General features: G+C 39.7%; 1 protein-coding gene across 1 annotated transcript in view; it reads right to left on the bottom strand.

Annotated features, from left to right (window-relative positions):
* Window positions 1–387: 387 nt before the first annotated feature.
* The window catches only part of OGDHL (oxoglutarate dehydrogenase L), a gene marked incomplete at its 3' end in the record, with an annotated part of 46,936 nt that continues 28,989 nt past the window's right edge, over window positions 388–18,334 (bottom strand). The window contains exons 15-23 of the mRNA XM_084210273.1: window positions 17,850–18,000; window positions 15,701–15,828; window positions 9,370–9,548; window positions 5,694–5,765; window positions 4,756–4,881; window positions 4,068–4,140; window positions 1,832–1,995; window positions 1,214–1,368; window positions 388–511 (exon numbers count right to left, since the gene is read on the bottom strand). Of these exons, the coding sequence (XP_084066399.1) occupies window positions 388–511; window positions 1,214–1,368; window positions 1,832–1,995; window positions 4,068–4,140; window positions 4,756–4,881; window positions 5,694–5,765; window positions 9,370–9,548; window positions 15,701–15,828; window positions 17,850–18,000 (1,172 nt within the window). The remainder of the gene's footprint in view (window positions 512–1,213; window positions 1,369–1,831; window positions 1,996–4,067; window positions 4,141–4,755; window positions 4,882–5,693; window positions 5,766–9,369; window positions 9,549–15,700; window positions 15,829–17,849; window positions 18,001–18,334) is intronic.

Genomic DNA, 18,334 nt, shown 5'->3' with positions numbered 1-18,334 from the left:
GAAGTAATTTCTTTTCCTTGTGGTAATGACTCTTGTGTGCATAAGTATGGTGCTGTCCATGCCTGCTCTACTTACTTACAGTAATGAGACAGTGCCAACAGACTGAGATATGAGCCTCACCAAGCACACATTGCATTCTGAGATAGGAGAAGCTTCTTGTGTCAAAGAGACCCCAAATTAAATAGACAAGTGACAAAAAATGGTGGAAGGTAAGCTGGAATTTTTTTCCTTATAAACTGGGAAGCAAGGTACAGAGTAATGAAGTCAGCTGCTGGATCCTTTTATTTGGTAAAGCAAAAATACATATTTTCCAGTATTCTCCCCACTTTCCTTTTGGATGCAGTGTTTTGAGAGATTACCAGTCAGAAACAGGTTGGAGCCCTGCAGTTAGAATGTCTTTCCCTCAAAGGCCTCCAGGTTGAAAGCTGTATCCATGAACCTTCTGAGCGACACCAGATGCATGTTCTTGTTGCCTGTGGCAGCTGCAGCAGCAGGCTCTCGGCCAACATACCTTCATGACAAAAAGAGTTGGACAAACAGTGAGGTGAGAAGAGACACTATTCTGACAATAACAAGTATGAGAACATGCTGTTTAATGCATTCAAGTCAGCTTGGCAGGTTTGGATATTTAGTCATCACTCTTTCTTAAATAAAAATCAATCTAAGTTGTACCAAGTTATACCTTTTGGTCAGCTTCCCTCTCTTTCCTCTCATCATTGTTAAGCAGTGTCTTCTCCCCATCCCTCCCAGGGCAGACAGATACACTGTCTCATAACTAGGTAACTTGCTTTTGGCAATGAAGACTCATATTCCTTTGACAGCTGCATGGGCAGCTCTGAGAGTCAATCATCTAAAATAAATGCAAAAGTGCCTGAACTGAGCTCTTACAACAGCTGTTTCCTGCAGAAACCTAACATCTAGAATGAAATCCTTAAAATGACAGAATCTTAGACAAAAGAGAGCTAAGTAGCAATAAATACAGACCTAGTTGCTACTGATCTTCTTTTAGGTCTAAAAGGAGGAGCAGTATGTGCACCTTATATTTGAGAAATAGTAGTCTAGATTTTTCCCTCCTTCACCTAAGAACCCAGACTCAGAGGTTTTGATTTGTGAAGAACCTGACTTACCCATAAATACCTGAAAACAACTCCAACCAAATTTAAAAACGAACAGATCAGCCCAGGAGACAGAGCAGTTGTTTAAAGTCTCATACCAGATGGGTCGGGTGCGGTTCACAATAGTGCGGAAACGAGGTCTGACATAATCGTAATATCCACTGTTTTTGTGCTCCTCCTGACACCAGACTAGATCAGCAGTTGGATACTTTTCAAGTTCTTCTTTCAGCAAGTCAAAGGGGAATGGTGAGATCTGGAAAAGGAGGGTAATAATTGTCAAGACTTTCTCTTATGTGGTATTAGCCCATGGTGAGTCATTACTTTTCCATGGAGAGTGACTCATGCTTCTCTAATTGATTTAATGCACCTGCACTCCTATGGCTTTTTTAGTGAAGTCGCTGTAGCATGTCCTTAATCAATGAATGACAACATAGCTTCCAAGTGCACTATTCACAACACTTAACACTAGCAGATTACATATACAAATTTAAGGTGCTATCATATTGTAATCTTAACTTTTCCAGAACAACATAACAAAGCGATCAAGTTTTCTGGATCTCATTGTCCAGTATGCTATTGATGTGTTCCCTCTCCATAAGGCCACAAAGGATTATAATATATAAGATGCTATGTGCTAGAAAAATGCTATCACCATCCATTCTAGGAGAGAGCCCAGGAACCCCCATCACCCTGTCTTCTGCGATCAGGGAGCTCACCTGTTCAAGTCTGGTTATAGCTACTTGTTTCTCCAGGTCTTGGTTCTTTCTCTCTTTTACAAGGTCATAGTAGACTTTTCCTGTGCAGAGAATCACTCGCTTGACCTCATCTGGTGCCTCAGCTGCTGGCCCATTCTCAGGAATCACACGTTGGAAAGTGGTACCTAGTTGGAGCACAAATTAGAAAAAGTGCCCTCAGTGGACCTGACATTTCAATAAGGCAGCCCAGGAAACAGTCCTTTAGTCCTCTACTGAGCAAGCAGCAGGTTGCAGTGATCGAAAGGGTTCTTCTGCCTCTCTGGTCCTACTTTTCACACTGGTAACTTGGCTAAAGTGACTTTCAGCAGTTCTGTTTCAAGAAGTTAGAAGATTTCCAATAATCCAGTCTTTAACTGGAGTTAATAGATAGAATCATATCAACAGGAGACTGTTTTTCAACTTTGTGCTGTGTATTACATCTTTACTTTTAAATTGATTGCGCAGCTCAACTTTGCTTCCAGTTTGGGTTTTTTTTTCCAGAGAATCACCTGAAATATTCTTTCTTCTTTCCAAGATTATCTCAACCATGTAACATTAATACTTTACAAACTTCAGAATATTCTATAAAAACAAAACACATATCCGTAATGCAACTAAATCTGGCAACTGCAGAAATACCCAAGCGCACACATTACTGCTGTATATTTGATTTAAACTTCTGTTTGAGAGCTAAAACAGCAATAGCCAAAGCAAGAATAAGCACAGAGCTGAGCCATATGTATAAATGCTAATGTACAAGTATCATTTCAGATGTATATCTTCACTGCTATCATCTCCCAGGAGTACAATTTCCTTGGGATACCGGAAGAGGGACTTGATGGTCTAAAAGATCCTTTTCTTTGCTCTTGTATATGATTGAGTAGAATTATTTCCACATTAAACAACTGCAGGGTAGCAGATAGCAGCTCAACCTCCTATTCTGAATCAGCACACCCACTTACCAGGAGAATAAGTTCCTGTTTGAATCATTTATCTTGGGGAAGAAAAGCAAGAGCACAAACATATCAAAGAAGAACTGATTTATATCAGAATTATCCTGTCCCACTGAACACCAGAATTCATCATTAAAAAAAGACTGAATCTGTGCTTCAATGGGTCAGCTGGAGTCAATCTTCCTCTCTCTCAGCTTTCTATTAAAAGCAGAGCAAAAAGGGTTAGCTGAGAGTCAGCAACACTTTACTACCTGCCGTCCTCTTCAGCAGAACATGAAAGTATGCCAAATTCAGTGTTAATTTGGAGTTTTGCCACTACTGAGGTTAGCCTGAAGTAGAGGGAACTCCCAAGACAAAGTGACAAATCCCAAAGCCTACAGAATTTCTAATCGGACCCATTCTACAGAGCTTTTAAACAGTAATAAAAATTGCAAATGCCTTTGCCTGAGAAGCAAATTTTACACACTTACAAAAATAAGATAATACCTTACAAAAATAAGATAATACCATATTACATGCAAACTTATACAGTGTAAGTTGCTTTGAAAAAACTGAGCAGTCGCTCTCTTCTGACAGCAGTCAAGACCTTCACTGGAACTGGAGATAGACCAGCACTCCTATGCCCACATTCTCACTCTGAACAGTCACTTTAATCCCTCACTCATTACATGTCACTGCATTTCCTGATGCCACTCCAACACAGTCTAACCAGTACAAGGCAGGACAAAACCATTACAGTGTTTGGAATTCCCCTTGCAGTCATTGTGGATCTCTTGCTGCTTATGGCATGCCAACAACAGCTCTGAACTCGCTGCTCTCACTTTAGATCACTGGAGTGACACAGAAGCCCCTAACCAAGCACTGTAACAAGAACTGGGCACATTATTCTTCCAAATAGACCCAGTGTAATTACAACCTATCCCGCAGTCATGGGGGCAGGAGGCACGGACTGTACAAAGAACAACATTTTCATATGAAGAGAAAAAGAGCAGAGGGATATAGTAGCCTCTTGAGGGGAAACTCCCTGCAGAGATGGGAATGCACTTGCCATTAAGTTTAAGGGTTAAGGTTACAAGATAAACCAGTCAAAATTAAGAACTTATATGTGAAAGCAAAGTTTCCAGCAAAAGTCCCTGCTAGCTCTCACTATGGCAGCTCCACAGGAATTATGCCAAAAGAAAAGACAAACTGCAGAGCAGATTCAGAGTCTGACATTCAGCTTGGTATAGCTAATTATTTCCCCACAATACTTTGAGGTGACCTACCAGATACCATTTCATCAAAACTGGATTTAGCTTCTGGATGCCTCAGCAGTGACTTGGGTGTCAAAACAATCAGCTGTAAGACAGAAATTTTTCCAAGACTCAGGAGCTGCCTTATCTTCTGTACACATGCAACATTCATAACACTGTGCACACAAAACCCACAAAATGAATATGATATAGAATAAATTAGTATGAATAGCAAACACAGTAAATTTTTTTCCCTGTTTTGAAAGCCATGAAAGTTTCAAAATTATTCAGAAAATTTAGATAGCCTACTCCTTTTACAGGTTCTCAAAACTTACTGGTTATGCTTTTTTTGACAACAAAATCAAATCACAGGCTATGAACCAGTAAAACATTTAACAGATGTATCTTGGGTCTTTGAAGTTCCAGCAATTAGACATGCAGACGACAGTTCTGCAACCTGTAAACTACATCACTAATATCTTGACAGGCTCATCTGAAGATCTGCATAGCCCGATGGAAGCAAAGCTGAAAATCAAGTTTTAGAGCCATAGTAAATCAGAGCTGAGCTTCTTTCCATCAAACTGGCAACTACAACCTGTGTTCAGTTAAGGTTTTTCACCAGAAATCCTCATTCTTTTCAGTAGTGTGTCATATGCAAAGGCCACTCCTTGTTTGATGGCTAATTTACCTGGAATAATCAAGGCCATTCAGGTGACCTTACCGGCTTTCTGAATGGCAGCAAGATCTGCCTTCGGAGAACATGAAAGTAATTGGCTGGAGTCGAGCAATTCACCACAATCCAGTTGCAGTCATACAGCTGGGAAACTTCAAACTCCTCAGTGAACACCTGAGAGAAACATTAAAAGCATTAAAAAAAAGTCTGAAAGATCAGATAAAAGGCTTGAAAACCATCCTTCTATTTCTGACTCTCAGCAACTCCCTTCCTCAAAAAATTTATTTATCAGCTCTCAGCTGAGACTGTTTCATTGACTAGGGAAGCACCCCTTCAAATAATTCCTTTCTGTTTCTATTTCTTCCTAAAAATTTATGCAAGTAAACATGAAAAGTTTCCATTAATTCAGAAAAGATGGGAAGTCCAGGAAGGAAGACTGAGGAGGACTAGGATATCAGCAGGTGGAAGAAACAAAATAGAACCACTTTAAAAGAATGTTAAACTATAATTCATTTTTTCAGTATACAGTTGGCTTTCACTCTCTTTCCCATCCTGTAGATCTGTGTACTTTATCTGTAGAAGTGAATGACCATTCTATGAAAGTCTTAGCCCAATCAAAATTAGAAGTTGCTTATTTTCATGCTCCTAGCAGTACAATTTAGCTCCATTGCAAAGAGCCAGGCTAGTCTCACTTGACCTCCTTTAGAAATTGGCTAGAGACACCTATTTGCAGTACACACAGCAATATAAGCACTGGGCCCTGAGGAACAGCCATAAAAAGATCATGCTGCCAGAGATTAACTGTATGTGACCTCAGCTTTGTAATGAGCAGCAATGCTGCATACTTCCATTACTTTCACTGGGATCAAGTTAAAGTTACACCAAGACTTGAAGTGGAATCCTAACCTGCTAAACTTACCTAAAAGGATACTACTAACAAAATATCTCTGGGATGTGAAAAGCAAGAAAAGGACAAAACTACTTACTGGATAGGCATCAGAATCATCATTGCTCATCTGCAGAAACCTCTCAGGCCTGGCTGATGAATGCTCTGGACCCTGGTAAAGGTATCATTTAAAACAATGTTAAAGAGCCAAATGAGCAGTTAGCCATCAGTCTAGATCACTCACTGCATGAAGACCTCCTGTACCCTCTGCACCAGCCCCCCAGCCAAAGGCATCAACAGCAGCAGTGGGAGAGAGGATACACCACAGGACAGAATTCCTCATCTTCTGGTTTCATAGGAGTTTGGGTTTCACTTGTATTTCCAACATTTATACCAGCTGTAAATTATTTCTACCCTCAGACTAGCTGCACAATGAAGACCACTGGAAAGGCAGTGGGCCCATGTGGGCACAACAATCACCTTCCTAATGCATAGCAAACAGGAGCACGAGGAATGTCGGGAAGAGAAGCACTGGGGGCCTCAGAGAGCTGCAGTGACTCACACTTTGTGCATGCTGAACAGGAGCAAACACAAAGTTAACTGATGACTACTTTTGCTGTATTAGCAACAAAAGCAAGCACAGGATCTGTCCTACTATTGTTCACTGTTCAGTACAGGACCAAATACTGAGATGAATACTTTAGCTAAAATGGATCAAAATACACACACGCATTATCTGCCAGACTAACCTATGATTAATTTCTGCCTCCTCAGGAGATATTTTATGTTCTGTCATTACTGAACACTCCCATCCACTGTCTCACTAGCAGTACCCATGGCAATTACTTGAATTGCACAAATTCTGTTCACTCCATTTTACATTAGCAAAACATGCATGCCGGCCACAGAAATTATCAGGAATAAGGAATGTTGCAGAATCTGTTGTTTTTCCTTTTTATGTCCCTGTTTATAAAGGATTAGAGAAAGCTGTGAGGAATGTGAGAATGCAATGTGCTTTTTTATGTATTCCTATTGCTGACAGCCTTGGCTTGTTCAACTGACAGGTGCCCTTAGGAAAGGCTTTTGTTTTGCACACAGCTGTTAAGTACTTCAACCCAAAGACAAACTATTACATCTCTCCATGTCTCCTAAGCTAATAATGTTCATAAAGAGATTTCTTCTTTATATAGCTATCTCTCATAGTAACTTCCTCTTTTGAAATCTTAATTCATGAACTCCAAAATCAGTCATTATTCTGACAACTGGAGTCCCCCTTGATTGAACACATCATGCTTCTTAATTCCAAGTGCAAGATTCCAGATCCATAGGAAGAACATGAAGGTGATCCAAGGACTGGGGCACCTCTCCTATGAAGACAGGCTGAGAGTCAGGATGGTTCAGCCTGGGGAAGAGATGGTTCCAGGGAAATATTGCACAGCATCTGACAGTACCTAAAGGGGACCTGTAAGAAAGCTGGAGAGCTACTTTTTACATGGTCAAGTAGCAATAGAACAAGGAAGAATGGCCTTAGACTGCAAGAGAGCAAGCCTAGGTTTAATACAAGGAAGAAAATCTTTGCTGTGAGAGTGGTGAGACACTGGCACGGGTTGCTTAGAGCAGCTGTAGATACCCCATCCCTGGAAGTGTTCAAGGCCAGCCTGGATGAGGCTTTGAGCAGCCTCTGGTCTAGTGAAATGCTCCCTGCTATGGTGAGCAGGTTTGAACTAGATGGTCTTTACAGTCTTTTCCAACAAAAACCATTCTATGGCTCCATGAGTCTGCTTCATGGACTAAGGGAATTCAAAGGAAAAAAACATTCTGTTGGCAACAAAGGTATAACACAAACAGCCTAGAACTGTGCCTTGTATCACTGCTCCTTTGAATTCTGCCTTCACTTTTGAGGTGCTAAACAATCTGGTCACAGACAGGAAAGGACTTGAGAGCAAGGAACAAAGCTGCACAAGACTGTGGTACACAGTAGCAGCCCAGTTTATTGCAGCACCTCTGCTGTTCACATCTGTTTGCTGTAAATCAAATCCTGCAGTAAGCATGGCACACACAGCACAAAATCCAGTGCTTCACGAGCATATTGCAGTCAGTACACTGGGAACAGAGATGTTACCAGCAAACAATTAGAGGAGAGGCAGGTGAGGCTTTCCCATCACTCACACACTGCCCCAGCAACAACCTCAGTCCAGAGCCTCAATGTTCACATCCATCTTCGGTTTCTGTGCTGACACCACCAATCAGACTGCCAGCAACTACTGCGTGGGATGGAGTAGGGTTTATCTCTACTGTGACCACCCATCCAGTGAGACCTATACCGAATCCATTAGCTACTTTCAGATGAGTCCCCAAGGAGCCATTAGGCTGTAGAGTCTTTCAATCACAGCCAACTTGCCTGTGAATGCATGACCTAGAGGTGAAGGGATCCATATCCCATTAAGAATCCTTCCCCAAATCATCTTGTCCCCAGCACTGTGGTTATAGAAAGACTAGTCCTCCTGTAATGAAAAAGTCCTCTGGGAAGAGAAAAAGATTTCAGCAACTTGGGAATCTTAAATATTCCAAAAGCAGCTGACACAAGTAGCAAAATAAGCATGTTTCAGAAGACCTGTGCAAATCTTCTCTGCCAAGTGGCTATGGGAAAAAAAAGATTAAATGCATTCTAAGTAGCAGAGAACCAGCCCCTTAAGCAGAGTGCTTCCCTGCAGAGGACCACACCTCCTGCTGAGGGCTCATTCAGGTTGCCCCCTCAGGATACAGTTAAAAAAATTAATTTATCAAAACCCTTGTGAACAGCATCAGACCCATTATTCTTTAAGCACAATGGATGTGGAAAGCCATTCATAAGATATGAATGCACCCCTGTGTATCAGGACAGGATCATAATTGAATGGAAATAAACGAAATTGTTTGTGAGAATAGAAATGACACAGTTTGTGGTGAAAAGGTCCAAAGCATTTATACAGATGGAGATTGCCACTGTGGCACATACTATGCTTTTTTAAATAGAAAACTAGAAACATACATGCAACAATTCAGGAAGGTTAATGTATTTGAAAAGGAGAAAATTAACCTTGCCTGACATGATGCCCATGTAATCTTAAAAAGAATTTAAAATATTTGAAGAACAATTCCACTGCTGATATGAACTTCATGTATCTTTATGCATAGGGCGTGCCCATGCCCTTTCCCTCTAAGACATTGTCTAGTTCCTCCTACTAGCCACCAAAGAAAAGACAGTCAACAGCAAGCAGAAATATTTTCCTTTCCAGAAAGATGAAGATTTCTTATTATATAAAAATTGACCAAGGTCAATGATTTTTTGAAGAAGTTTTAAAGTTGTTTTATATCATTTCATAGCAAGAGAATTCAATGCAGAGTTTACAGAGATATACTTTATGCAAAATAAAACCAAGCAAGCACTCTTAAGGCATTTTTTTTTCCTTATTGTACAATGAGAATGCAGCTCTCTGGGGAAAGAAGGCAGTGTCTTCAGGAAAGTTACCAAAAAAGAAAGAAAAAAAAGGAAAAAAATGGGGAGAAGTGGTACATGCCACTAACAAAGACACAAAGCTAAGAGCTCAGAAATATTTCTCAGGGTTTTCTGGTTTTCACCAATCTACCTGAATTCTTATAACACTGAGGTAGCCCCACATGCTTAACAGTGCCTTGCTCTCCTGGGATCCCCAAGTCACCCTAGCTTTTCCAGCTGCAGAGAAGGCAGTGCAGGCAGCCCTCCCCTGGGGCATGTGGCAGCCAGCAGCGCTCACCATTCCTTCCATGCCGTGTGGCAGGAGCAGGACGATCCCGTTGTGCCGAACCCACTTGGCCTGGCCGGAGCTGATGAACTGGTCTATGATACACTGAGCCGTGTTGTGAAAGTCCCCAAACTGGGCTTCCCAGCACACCAGCGCATTGGGACTCGCCATGGCGAAGCCAAGCTCAAAACCTGACAAGCAAACAAGTAGGAGATATAGAAAATAAACAGATTTCCTGAAAATTCTGTTAAAAAATAAAACAAACCCAAAATTAGAGCTTGAACTGGATTTTTGGGGCCCCCTTATAAATCATGCAGTTTTCAACAGTACCATTTCCAAGACTGACTTCAATCCTTCAAACTTTTCTTCAAACTCTTTAATATCATAGTAGTTTTAAAACAAATTAAACCCCCTCCCTCCTCTCCAACTTTAATATGTTTCCCTAAAAGCTCACTACTATCTTCTTTTGTTAAAATGCACTTCCAGCCCAGTTAAAGAGTTATTTATTAATTTTAATATTTCCATAGCCCTACACAACATTATCATCTGCAAATGAGAAGGGGAAAGATAGACAAAGAAAATTACTGGTGACATCAATTTTCAGCCTACAGACATAATCCTAGTCTTCAGATCTTCCAAAAAATTTGAATATAAAAGCTGCATGGCAACACATCTGAGACTTGGCTAAAAAGTCCTTTCTGAGGCAGGGCTAAGGACCTTTAGGTTTGTGCTTCAGTGTTAAAGTATTTGATCTCTTTTCATATTTTCCTTTGACATAGCAGAGCCTGGAGTGCTGAATGAATACCTGTACTCAGATTCTTCACCTATAGTTTGGAGTGATTATAACCAAAAAGGTTAAAGCTCTCAGTAAAAAGCAGAGCTATATATCAGTGCTTTGGGTGTAGAGGTTCTGACTGAGGCAAAACTGATTCAATACACACAGAGAATAAATATTTAATTGATAGATACATTTCATGTTGAAGCTCTACACAGAATATAATGACCTGGTTTCAGATACAGAACTCCAATATGGGAGTACTCTCACTGAAGCTTACCCTAGTAGATCAACTAACTTTTGGGTCTCCATAGTCTACTCCTTGGTAATTACAACCCAGTTTTTCATTTACCATCCATATGGCAAGAAATCTTTGAGTCACCTGGCTTTCGGACTACTGATCTCTGAACAGTCTATCCATGACTCCAGCAGATGCTCATGGTCCCACCAAAAGACAACTGATACATTAGAGGCCAAAAAAAGACTGCCAAGTCAGACAGCCCTTTGTGAGTGCCCATGACAGGTCATTACCAAAGAGAATTACTTTTTCTGGTCTTGCCTTTGGCCTGACTGCCTGAACAGGCCTTCCTTCAGCTTTTCCTCCATCTCTGGCCTCCTTGTTTGTGTAATTCCATGGTTCTTAACACAATGAAAACAAGGGAAAAATTTACACAACTCCATCAATCATATTCCCAAAGGTATCTGAAAAATAGATTTCCCTAGATAGGCTTGAATCCCATTCTAATTTTACACAAGCATTAAGAGACCATTTCTACTGATTGGGTGACATGGTTGAGAAAATATGCAATATGTTCAAGACTTATTTGTGCATATGCTACTCTCTGTAAGGGTGGGGTAATCTAGCTCTTAGAGAAGTGCAAACTGAGGTCTTGACCACTCAAGAGTTATCAATAATCAAGCAGTGCTTTTCAAAGAGTACAGAGCTCAGTGCATACTTAAAATTTGGTCACAGCACACATATAATTCTACTTCATGTATGAAAGATCACCTCTAATATTCACATGGAAAAAGGAGTATAATTTCTCATTTCCTGTCTTGTTGACAACTTCACACTAACAGGGTGTGAACTCTACAGGGTAAAAATGTTCCAGGTGAAGCTGCATTGAAAAATGTGATCTTAACACAGATGCCATTTGCAAGCTTTCTGACAGCTATAAAAACATCTAGGAAAACATATCCAAATGTAATCTATACATTCTGATTAGTATTTTGAGAAAAATGTTGCTGAGACTACTATTTCATGGCACATGTGTCTGTGGTATATACATCTTTGGTATACCAGAACTCAATTTTCCACCAGGGAAATGACAATGAGAGTTAAAAACTATTAAAACTAAAATGATTACAAACTAAATTAAAACTATTCCAATCATGATTGTAGCAGTGGAATAGCTTTAACTCTTGACAGACTAAGGAGTCTGTGAAGAATGACTACTGCTACCTTCATGGGGAGAAAATTTCTTAAAGAACAAGATCTGAACTGCTAAATAAATAAAAAAAAAAGTCCTGGTGGAGAGAGATCTAGACAGAGGCAAGGTAAACAACCCAGGAGAGGGTGAGGTGTTCTCTTGAAAGGGAATTGTTTGGGCACCAGAGTCAAGATCAGGGAATGTGACCCGAAGTAGAAAGTCTCTACTGTTCTAGAGATGGGACATGAACTGCAGGGGAGCGAGTTCCAACACAAGTCCCTCATGAGGACTGAGCATTTCTTTGAAATCCTGTGCAAATATTGTGGGTTTAAAAGGATGAACTCTTACACAGCTAAAAACAGAGAACAGGTTGAAGCTGTGAGGAAATCCAAATCCAGGCAGTAAAATAACTTTCAAAGAATGTCACGTAAGGAATCTGCACACCCAAAGGGTGTTGGAGAGCAACCAGCCAGCTCCAAACAGCAGGCAGCTGCTCAGGGCTCAGAGCACACCAGGGCACAGGGAACCAGGAACCAGCACAGCAGTTTGGAAAACTTCTACACTGAGGAGAGAGAGGGAAGAGAAATACACAGCACTTGATTAAGGCCGCAAAGCTAATGTTTCAATTGCTGGAGTTCATTATGGTCCCTAGATGACAGACCTAGCAGAAATGCTTGTTTCTATTAGTCCAGTGCCTGCTGTGCTCCCTCACTGTTCTTCTGTCACTGGCACAGAAAGAAGTGCTGTCAAGCCAAGTGGCAGCTTACACAGCATACTGTGCTGTGTTTTTCCCTACAGCATTTTCATGATTGTCATAAGAATAACTGTTTTTCAATTAATGTAAGTAAGGCTATAGGCATAACTTAATTCAGTATGATTTTAAAGTGACTTAGGGCATGAATGCTAACTAATGGTTAAAAGGGATTATCAGTACAAGAATTTTATGTCAGAATGAAGAAAGGTTCAAAGACAGATTTTTGCTATCTTTAACAGAAATTCTAAGCACAGGGACTACAGAAGGATATGCAATCTTTCACAAACCAAAACACAGCTCAGGAAAAAGTGAAGTTAGTACCTACCTGGGGGCTGACTCTATTGAACAGGGAGACTGATGCCTTCTCAGAACTCCATGCAGATGCCATTGATTACCAAAGTCTGTTCTAGTTCCTAACACAATTTCTGACAGATATTTGTATTTGCTGTCCCTAACTTTAAAAACACATTATTCTGACTGAGCAGTAATACTACATATTCCATCCTAGGTGTGTACCACAAAAAAAAAAATTACATTAATACCTGTCTTCTTCCTTTCATCTTTTGCTTGAAAAAACTGTACTCCAAGTCTCATAGTTCAGGAATTTCCTGAACTACACACAATTCCAAGTCTATCTTGCCTGATATTCCCTGAAAGGTCCCAGTATGGAATGCCCCAACCCAAGATCTCTCGAAGGCAGAATCTGACAAAGAACCCCACCTCTCGGATAGAGACTCAACACTACACAAGTCATTCTGAGGGCTGTAAAGAAAGATAAGAAATCCTTTCAAGTATTAAAAAATGCTGAAGAGCTACAGTAGAGCATCTGTAAGTTACTTTTGTTTTTTTCCTCTATCCTAATCAGCAAATAAGTTGAGACAAACATCTTTTGCTTAAATGACTTCTCATGGCCATCACTTACACTTCCAGATATTCAGTTCCAGTAGAAGGGGAAAATAAGCAAGGCAAGTGGATGCACAACTGAATTATAATAATCTGGGTATAACTAAAAATAGTAGACACAGAATGTCAAACAAAATTATCAGAGCTTGTTAAATACTCTAAATTATCAGAGATTGTTAAGTACTCTGATTTAATGCCCAGCTTACACCCACTCCAGAGTTTTCTGTAGGCAAAACATAAGCAGTTGTCTGAACTACAACTGAACAAGAGTGACTTTGTTTTCTAAGTGAAATCAGTCTTGCCAGAGTATCATTTTAATGGAGCAGCAGCTCCCCAGGTGTTCCTAAATATCTCAACTATAACTTGGTGCAAAACTCACAGCTCTGAACAGATACCAGCTCTTGGCTTATACACCTGCCAAGAAAATAATCTGTAGTTATATCATGCTATGCTGTTTAATCAATTTTTATTTAACTCTCCCTCACAGAAACTAAGGAAATTCCTAAAATCCTTCTCAGATGCTGCACGTTAACGCAGTCATAAATAAATTCCTAACACTTTTTCACCTATTTTCCCCCTTTATATTATCTCACAACTCTCCCTACAGCCATCAATTCTAAACTGTTTCTTTTAACAGAATTAGATAGTGGAAACAGCAGTTAGAGAACATAAAGTGTTCAGGGATTTTAGCTCTCCTGAAGAACCAATTCAATGAACTGCAAGCTTTCACTTATTCTTCCATGTATTAAAAAGGACACCCAGTGATGTTACCAGCCAAATAAATATAAATTCTGATAGCTCTTCTTTGACTCAGAGCCTTAACTAGAAGAGACATGTTCACACACTGCTGCTTATCCCAAAACTGTCTCTCTATGGAGGCAATACACAAGAGCAAACATGTTGGGAAAGGTCAATAAATAAAAGCCAGGAAGAGAGAGAAAACTTCATTATAAAATCACTTCAACACAGAACTTGCCATTTTTAGTTTTAAAAAACCCAACCCAACAAACACACAAAAAGCCACATCACTTATCAATTATCTGTAGCAATTTAATCTTCTTTACTGTTAGAAAGCATCTTGGATTGAAGGGATTTAAAGTTCTTGAAAATTAAAAGTATCAATATTATTATTTTTGGAGAACCTGTCATCTCATCGCCTGAAGCAGAAGTGCACTGAAATGGTATTCTTGTTTTCAGCATACAAACAAGACCCTATTTTACCCTATTGCTTGTTTTCAATGAATTTTATTAAATCAACTTTCACCTATCTTTTGCTGGGTAAGGTGGAAGGGCAATAGCAAGCAGGATGAGAAAGAGAGAGAGCCCACTTGGTTACTTCTTTAAAGAATGCAATTGTGACAGAATTGCCTTTGCACCCTATCAGCACTAGGCTTCCTATTGAGGTGTTATTTTTTAAACAAAATCAGATTTCAACCATATCCAGACATTTGTCACTTCTTTTGGAATATGAAAAAAAACAAATCCAGAAACCTCTGACCCACTTACCCACAAGTTTTGCAGCAACACTGTAAACAGGCTCAAATTAAGAAACCCAAGAACACACGGAGAAACAACAGGAAATTGGAAACAATCATTCTCTGAAATTAAGTTCTTGAATTTTATCTGTGCCAATTATTTTTCTCCCGTTTATACACATCCTTGCTTGCACTCTCCTATTCAGAGTTCAGCATTATATGTTAGCAATACAAAAAATGTGATTCTGTTCACACCAATTCTGCCACAGAGCTAGCAAAAATACCTAAGAAATCTGGTCTTCAGCCCATGCTCCAACTGTACAGCTTTATACCACTTTAATTTTAATAATATTAGCAATGGGCAATATGTAGCATTGCAAAAATGACTAAGTAACAAAATATTTCTGAACTTTGAAACAAGCAGCTATCAACTACCACCTTTATCTACTACAATGTTTCAAGCTTTTCCTTCACATGATATTTTATTATCCATAGAATCAGTAACGCTTTTGATAAATTATTAGATGTATTTGTTTCGTGCTCCACATTCCTCTTGCCACCCTCATCATGTCAGAGTAAGATTATCCATTCTCTGTGGCTGAAGGTAAAATAATTCACTATGATTAATGCTATCACTAAAAAGAATTTGTTTTCTTGAAATAGCACATTCAGAATAGCAGTTCAGATAAGGCCAGGATGGATTTTTTTATATCTCTATGACAAAGTGTCTCTGGGTTTCTTGTAAGTTCCTCTTAAGAAAGCATCAGGTGCACATTCCAGCAGTGCCAAGATCAACAATAGCAGATGGATGCTTTTAACTGAATCCCAAAACTGTAAAATGTGGGGATGCTTATTTAAGGGATGCCAGAACCTGAGAGGAAGAGCTTTGATACCTGATTCATACATGACCATTTCACAGCGTTTTTTTCCCCCCACATTCTTTTCCTTGCTGAGCTCTACTTCCTGTCCAGCAGCCCTAGCAAACCCCAGGCAGAATGAAACATACCTAAGACCCCGTACTCGGAGAGGGAGCTGTTGCACACGGTGTAGGGGGCCTGCTGCTCCCACAGGTGATTCATGGGAACACAAATTCTCTTGTCAACTTCTTGATCATGAAGCACATGGTGACGATGGCTGCAAAGAGTTGTTGGAAGACATTTATTACCCAAGAATAATTTTGAGCTTTAACAGAGCTATTTTCAAAGCTTAAGCATCAAAATTGTGTTCTGGAAAGCAAGCACCATGATTCTCTCTGGTACACACAACACCCTGGTCTGGATGATGCCATGGGAAATGCAATCACATGTCTAAATAAAATTGCTGCACTGCAAGGACTTTTACTGACTATCCAGGCTTCTTAAGCACTCACAGAAACTGAAAACTCTTCATTGCTAGTAGAACTGGGAGAAAGACAAAAGGATGGGGAAGTTGTTGCAATAAAATAGATTTATTAAAGAAATTCGAAGGAACAAAATTGTTATTAAAAACATTTCCTTCTGCCTTCCTCACAAATTCTAATATTTTCCTTAAAATAATTGTTGTTTGTCTTTGGAAAAAAGTAAAGTGATCTTCAGTATTGAAACCTGAAGGAGTTGTATCCTCTTTCCTGCTATTTCCACTCACATGCACCATTTACTGTTCTCTAGAACACCATTAATCAGCATTAGAATAGGGCACCAAGGAATACTACCAAAACAGAGATGACTGAAGTAATTACTGCAATCCATTAACTCTCTGAGCAGACTGAGTGAATCATAGCAATATGTCCAGCTTTACAACCACTAACATCAGGCCAGTTATTGTACTGGTAACAATACTGTGTGTTGTAGAGCTGCCAACACTGAAGTCTGAACGTTTTTGCACTTCCCTTTGCTATAATGAATGTTAGCAAAAAAGCTCTGAAATTCGTCTAGAACTCAACAATGTAAAGTCAGGAAAAGACTGAACCCTTGAAAAGCAGCACTGGGATGGAAGTAGAGAAAAAGGGGGAAATTCACACACCAGGCAGCTGTTTGGCAGAAATCATTTTTTCCACTGTAATTTTGATTTTGTCATTAAGCCAACGACAGAAGACCTAGTGTTAAGCTTCTTGAGTACAAAGTTTTGTGTTCTCAGCAAAAGGTGATTAAGATGAGCATAGATGGCCAGCCAGAAATATACAGTTCACACATTTGCAATTGTCAGATTTACTGACAACCCCCTTCTCTCCATCCTCAAGAATTTGTTTCCAAGAGAAGAAGGGGTCTGGTGCTTCTGTCAGCAGCTTTATCTGGCTTCTATCTATTGATAGCGTTGAGGACTGAAACAGGAAGAAAAGAAGGCATCACATGGAACATTGAAAGAAAGAACTATTTTCTAGACATCACTTTAGAAGCTCCAAAATAGTGAAAGTACCACATTGTGTTGTTTTATTACAGCAACACAATATATTTAGTTCTTCCCAAATTCTAGCCAATGCTATACCAGAGAAGACAGGCACCAAAATTTATTTCGCTCCTCTGCAAGCATTCACAATGAAGCACAGTGCAGCATTCACTCCAGGAATTGGCATCGCTTCAAAGGTTTCCATTAAATACATCATTAACATTTTAGTCTACAGAGAATCAGGTAAGGCAGCAAGCTGTACATATTTTACCAAGTGATGAGACCGCCCTTCATACATGCCCCATAGGAATTAAAAGTCTCAGTATAAAGGACCTTATTTCACTTTAAAAGCCTCACCAACTGGCAACATGTTTGTTCACAGGGTACACAAGTCCCAAGCAGCCACCACTGGAACTTAAGAGACTAAGGATCTGCTGCAGCAAGTATCCTCTCTTACTTCCCAGCAATTAGATGGAATACAACTGTATTTCTCATTAGAAAGCAGGGGGAAAGACACCATTTCTGCTTTTCAGCAAGAGAAGGTAGAAAGTGTCTAAAAATGCTTGTTCAGGCTTAAATATTATACTTTAAAGCGCTGCTTACAGATACACAGGAAATTTGATTATTATTGACTGCAAGAACCTATAAAATTCAGATTAATGCTGAAGAAAGATTAATGCCCCAACTTGCCTCTCCCTGCAGAAGACCTTATTTTTTAAATAAATGCCAAGTTGTTTCTTTAAGTGTGGGACTTCAAGAGTTTTAAGAACATTTAACATCTCAGTACTGACCTGAAAGTACCTCTCTCCACATCCTGCCCACTTAGTCGGACGTGGATCCCTTCTTTGAGAACAGAGCCAAAAGCCATGTACTCTGCTAAGGCCCAGTCAACAAGTCTGTTCTGGATCATTTCTGCGCGGGCTTTCAAAATCCGAGAGAGTCCTGCACCGGAATGAAGATCAGAAATGACTGGATCTATTTCAGAGAAATTCTCTGTTCACATTGCATTCACCATTCTCCTTCCTCATTGCCTAGACTAAGCACAGATACCAAATCAGGTCTACAAACTGTTTTTCTAGAACTGAACTGCTGGCAAAATAAAGCAATTTGCTTCCTAAGCAAACAGTTGTGTAATGTTCATACCTTCTGTTTGAAGAAGTAAGGTTGACTGTGTGAGAAACTACTGAGGACAATTAAAAAAACCCATGGTGAATTTCTTCTTCCTCAAGATTTATTTTCACATCTCTAACACCAAGTACTGTTTTATAAGAGACTG

Source organism: Fringilla coelebs (assembly GCF_963513975.1).
Source record: "Fringilla coelebs genome assembly, chromosome: 8".
Taxonomy (NCBI): domain Eukaryota; kingdom Metazoa; phylum Chordata; class Aves; order Passeriformes; family Fringillidae; genus Fringilla; species Fringilla coelebs.
Note: the sequence above shows the minus strand (reverse complement) of the source record. Positions and strands in the feature narration are given on the sequence as shown.